The 4666-nt window shown below is 41.6% G+C and overlaps 1 protein-coding gene across 1 annotated transcript; it reads right to left on the reverse strand.

Annotated features, from left to right (window-relative positions):
• Nucleotides 1-2273: 2273 nt before the first annotated feature.
• Nucleotides 2274-4340, reverse strand: LOC134227422 (heat shock protein 70 B2-like). Its single transcript, XM_062708913.1, has 2 exons — nt 3866-4340; nt 2274-3805 (listed from the first exon to the last, which is right to left on the reverse strand). The coding sequence occupies exons 1-2, from the start codon at nt 4262-4264 to the stop codon at nt 2309-2311; spliced, it is 1896 nt and encodes a 631-aa protein (XP_062564897.1). The 5' UTR covers nt 4265-4340; the 3' UTR covers nt 2274-2308.
• Nucleotides 4341-4666: the final 326 nt, after the last annotated feature.

Here is a 4666-nt window from a genome sequence, read left to right on the forward strand (position 1 = left end):
AAGTGCAGGCGATAGAGGTACTTTTCCACACAACATGTATGTATATCGTCTCCAATTTAGCATCTTGTATTGCACCATGTGCGATTTTATGTAGACTGGGAAGCGACCGTGTGCCGCTCAAAGCGCACAAGCCCAACACGAGTGCCAACCGGCACATCAGGATTAATACCAGTGAGATCCTGATTACGGTATACTGGTCACGGCAAGCGACACACACCCGCGCGCGAAACTAATGCAAAATAAACGACATGTAAAATGAACGTAAATTTACATTTTTATTTAACCTCAAATAGAGATAAAATAAGGGTTGCTGAATGACATTAGCCTGATTAATATCATTTTATTATTATTTATTATTTTCAATTTGAATCCTGTTTTTTTTACTTTTCTTCAGTTAAAGAAATGATAACGCGGGCGCCTAATCCGTAATTTAAATGAACAATCGCTCACTTTGAGCGATTGATTGTTTATTCTCGCGAAGAATGAACAATTGAACAAATTAAGGAAATGCTAATACTGCTGTGTAGAAGTTGCATAGGTCACATCACTTTCCATGGCGAATCCCGATCTATGTTACAGATTATCCCACCCAACTAACACTACTTCCTTCCCGTGGTAATTGTGGAGATGCAGAGGTATTCTCGGTCTCTAGTAGCAACAATTACCACACACTTACACTCCCTCCCTTTCCCAACTGACTGTAAGGACTTGGCCGGCGCCGTTATTGATCAACATTTGCGAGCTGCTGAAACGTGCACTTCGAGAGTAGTTGGTAAATCCCAACCACTATTCACTTGGATCGTAGTGCAATTTGCACCAGTTCTGATCAATCACGGAGTAGCAACCATTGATATGTACAGTCAGTCTAAGCTAAGCTAAGCTAAGCTATATAAAAAACAATGGTTTTTCGTATGAAAGTGCACATTTTTAGGACCCCCTCCCCCTTTAAGAGTTACGTAATCTTTAAACATTCCCTAATATATGCTAATTGAACATCAATTAAATGTTATTAACTCTTATTTGTGTTAATATATTCTTAAAGCACATGATTGGATAAATGCGTACTCTTACCCCACCCGATGCGCACTTTTACCCCACCGGTGGGGTAAGAGTGCGTTTTTCACTTGTCTTGCAATAAGGTTTCTACTAAAACGAATCTCAATAATTTCAATATTTTTTCCACTGGGTAACATAAAGGAAGAGTATATGAATCATCGACACTGATTTGATATGCAGAAGCTTGCTTCATAAGGGCCACATGATCTATTGAAAACTAAGTGCGTACTCTTGCCCCACTCTACTCTACCTATATATAAACCGTGGGCCTCCGATAATTTAAACGGTTCTTCATTCTAAATAACGGGGTTAATGATTTAATGTAAACTTCTGGTTACTTTAAGGAAATGCTAATAGAATATTAAGTTGAAAAGCAGGCCAAGTTCCAGTAGAGCCATTGAAGAAGAAGAAGATGAAGTATTTGTAGATACAATAAAATGAGTTTATTCGAATAAAACTTGAAATTGTTGCATCTGAAAATGTATTTTCGAGCATGAAAGAAAAAAATCCGAATACCCCTAACCCCGTTGCCAAAAGCGGGATTCATCCTGACCGGTTTTTACGTCGTTTTTCCCAGTTACATCAAAAATATTACGTCGAAAATGAATTACATTGCTTAAACTTGAAGACGAAATATCAAGTACGTCAACTTTTTGTTACGTCATTCAGGTGTAATAATACATTATATTTACGACGGCGATGATGTGCATCAAATCTGATGTGATATTACTTTTTATTTTTTACTGTGTAGTTGGGGTGAGGTCATGCCCCAATTAGTGAACGATCACTATAGAACTAGAGCACAGTGTCTCCTCGGGAACACAGCACGAAAAGCCGTCTAGCCACCCAGCGTTACGGGATCAAATGGCCCTTTCTGCCAAACGAGCATTTCCGTCAAACAGAATTCTCGTCCAAGTGACCTATTCGGCCAAATGAATTTTTCGGCCAAGATGTCCTTTCTGTCAAACGATCATTTCGGGAGTTTTCGACCAAACAACTTTTTCAGCCAAATGACCAGTTCGGCCGAACTACATTTTCAGGCCGAATGTTCGCTTCAGCCAAATGACTTTCGGCCAGTAAGTTTAATTTAACGATTTATGGAGGGATCTGGCAGCGAACCGAGTATTGTGGCATCATGAATGTTGATTCTGTGATATCTGTTTAGATGTAAACAAAGTGTGTATGATAGAAGAATTAATAATTCTACGAAACAAAAGCAGGTACATATATTTTATTTCACTAAATCCAAATGTTAATCAACTTCTTCAATTATTGGCCCGTTAGTTCTAGGTGACTCGTCCCCACGGTACAGATTACTCATTATTGGACCACAATATTTATACAGCTCCTTGTACCGATGCTCAAACTCATCCTTTTCAGCCAAACTGTTATGCTCCAGCCATTTCAATGTTTCCTCGCACTTCTTCTGAACCTTTTTGCGATCTGATGCACTCAATTTATTTTCAGAGTCCTCTGCCGAGGCCTTCAAGCTGTAACAATACGACTCCAATTTGTTCTTGGCGAACACCCGTTGCCTCTGTTCGTCATCTTCTTTCTTAAACCGTTCAGCATCGGCCAACATCCTTTCGATATCCTGCGTCGAAAGTCGACCTTTTTCGTTCCGGATTTGAATGTTTCGGCTTTTGCCGGTGCTTTTCTCTACAGCCGTTACCGTCAGGATTCCGTTTGCGTCCAAATCGAATGAAACATCTATTTGTGGGGTTCCTCTCGGAGCTGGAGGAATGCCTAAAAGATCAAACTTTCCCAGCAGGTTGTTATCGCGGGTCATTGCTCGTTCGCCTTCGTAAACCTGAACTGCGACTCCCGGTTGATTGTCTGAATAGGTGGTAAATGTTTTCATTTGCTTGCAGGGTATCCGGATGTTCCGGTCAATGATGTTCGTCATTAATCCTCCAGCAGTCTCAATTCCTAGCGAGAGTGGGGCTACATCTACCAACAATACATTTTGTATTGTAGAATCCTTATCACCGCTCAGAATAGCTGCCTGGACCGCTGCTCCATACGCAACCGCTTCGTCCGGATTGATGGACATGTTCAGTGGTTTACCTTCAAAAAAGTTTTGCAGCATGCTTTGGATCTTCGGAATTCTAGTCGAACCTCCGACTAAAACAACGTCATTGATGGATGATTTGTTCATACAAGCATCGGATAGCGCTTTTTCGACCGGTTGCAAGGTTGACCTAAACAAATCTGCACAAAGTTCCTCAAATCGAGCTCGAGAAATCTTCGAGAAAAAGTCAATTCCATCAATCAAAGCGTCAACCTCAACAGAGGCCTCTGAGCTCGACGACAAAGTTCTCTTCGCCCTCTCCACTGCCGTTCGCAACCGTCGCAAAGCACGTGGATTGACTTTAATATCTTTTCTATGCTTTCGTTGGAATTCCTCAACAAAGTGATTAACTACAAGACTATCAAAATCCTCTCCTCCGAGATGTGTATCCCCAGCCGTCGCTCTTACCTCAAACAGAGAACCTTCATCAATAGTTAAAATGGATACGTCAAATGTTCCGCCACCCAGATCAAAAATCAACACGTTGCGCTCCCCCTTCAGATTCTTGTCCAAACCGTACGCCAAAGCGGCAGCTGTTGGTTCATTGATGATCCGCATGACATTCAACCCCGCAATAGCTCCGGCATCCTTGGTTGCCTGACGCTGGGAATCGTTGAAGTAAGCCGGAACTGTAATTACTGCATCACGGACTGACCTTCCTAAGTATGCTTCGGCAATCTGCAATCAACAAGCAAAGAGTCCTCACATATCAAACTGAATGATGCTCATATCACAAACCTCTTTCATCTTGGTCAGTACCATCGAGCTAATTTCCTCCGGTGCGAACACCTTCATTTCCCCTTTATACTCCACTTTAATTTTTGGCTTGCCGCCATCATTATGCACCATGAAAGGCCAATGTTTTAAGTCGCTTTGCACCTTTGGATCGTCGAACCTTCGGCCAATCAACCTCTTGACATCGTAAACGGTATTCTTCGGATTCATTGCCATCTGGCCTTTGGCAGCGTCTCCGATCAGGCGCTCAGTGTCGGTAAATGCCACATAGCTGGGAGTTACCCGATTACCCTGGTCATTGGCAATGATGTCCACCTTGCCGTGCTGGAACACACCCACACAGGAGTAGGTCGTTCCCAAATCGATTCCGATAGCAGGCATTACGGAAAATTTTAAGGACATGTAATTTTAACGAAAAATGAGGTATAAATAAACAATGACGTGCCGATTCATGGCCTACTCAATGTTTCAACTTCTTTCTTAAAGCAAAGTCTGTCCACTTTAAATTTCGGACGCTGAGATAATGTCCAATTTATTTGTAGCCATTTTATCAATTTGGACGAGACTGAAAACATGCTGAAAGCAGCACATAAAGCGGAGAGATTCAGCTGTCATGTAAATTGATCGTCCCCGTGCTTTGTGAAAATATTAAAAAATGGCTTTGGAAGATAAGTGTCCGAAATTTAACATGGACAGGCTTTAATATCTGTAATCCTTTTGCAAGGCTCTCATCTCATTGTATAATAAGAATTTCTCCGCACAGCATGTGCTGTAAAAAGCTTTGTTTTTCTTAGACGCGCTTAT

The sequence above is a fragment of the Armigeres subalbatus genome, chromosome 3, assembly GCF_024139115.2.
Source record: "Armigeres subalbatus isolate Guangzhou_Male chromosome 3, GZ_Asu_2, whole genome shotgun sequence".
Lineage (NCBI taxonomy): Eukaryota > Metazoa > Arthropoda > Insecta > Diptera > Culicidae > Armigeres > Armigeres subalbatus.

Excerpts from the sequence above, each read along its gene's own strand:
- LOC134227422 (XM_062708913.1), bottom strand. The coding sequence starts at position 4,264 with ATGTCCTTAAAATTTTCCGTAATGCCTGCTATCGGAATCGATTTGGGA. Across the intron at positions 3,806-3,865 it reads TACTGACCAAGATGAAAGAG|ATTGCCGAAGCATACTTAGG; the intron begins GTTTGTGATATG and ends TGTTGATTGCAG.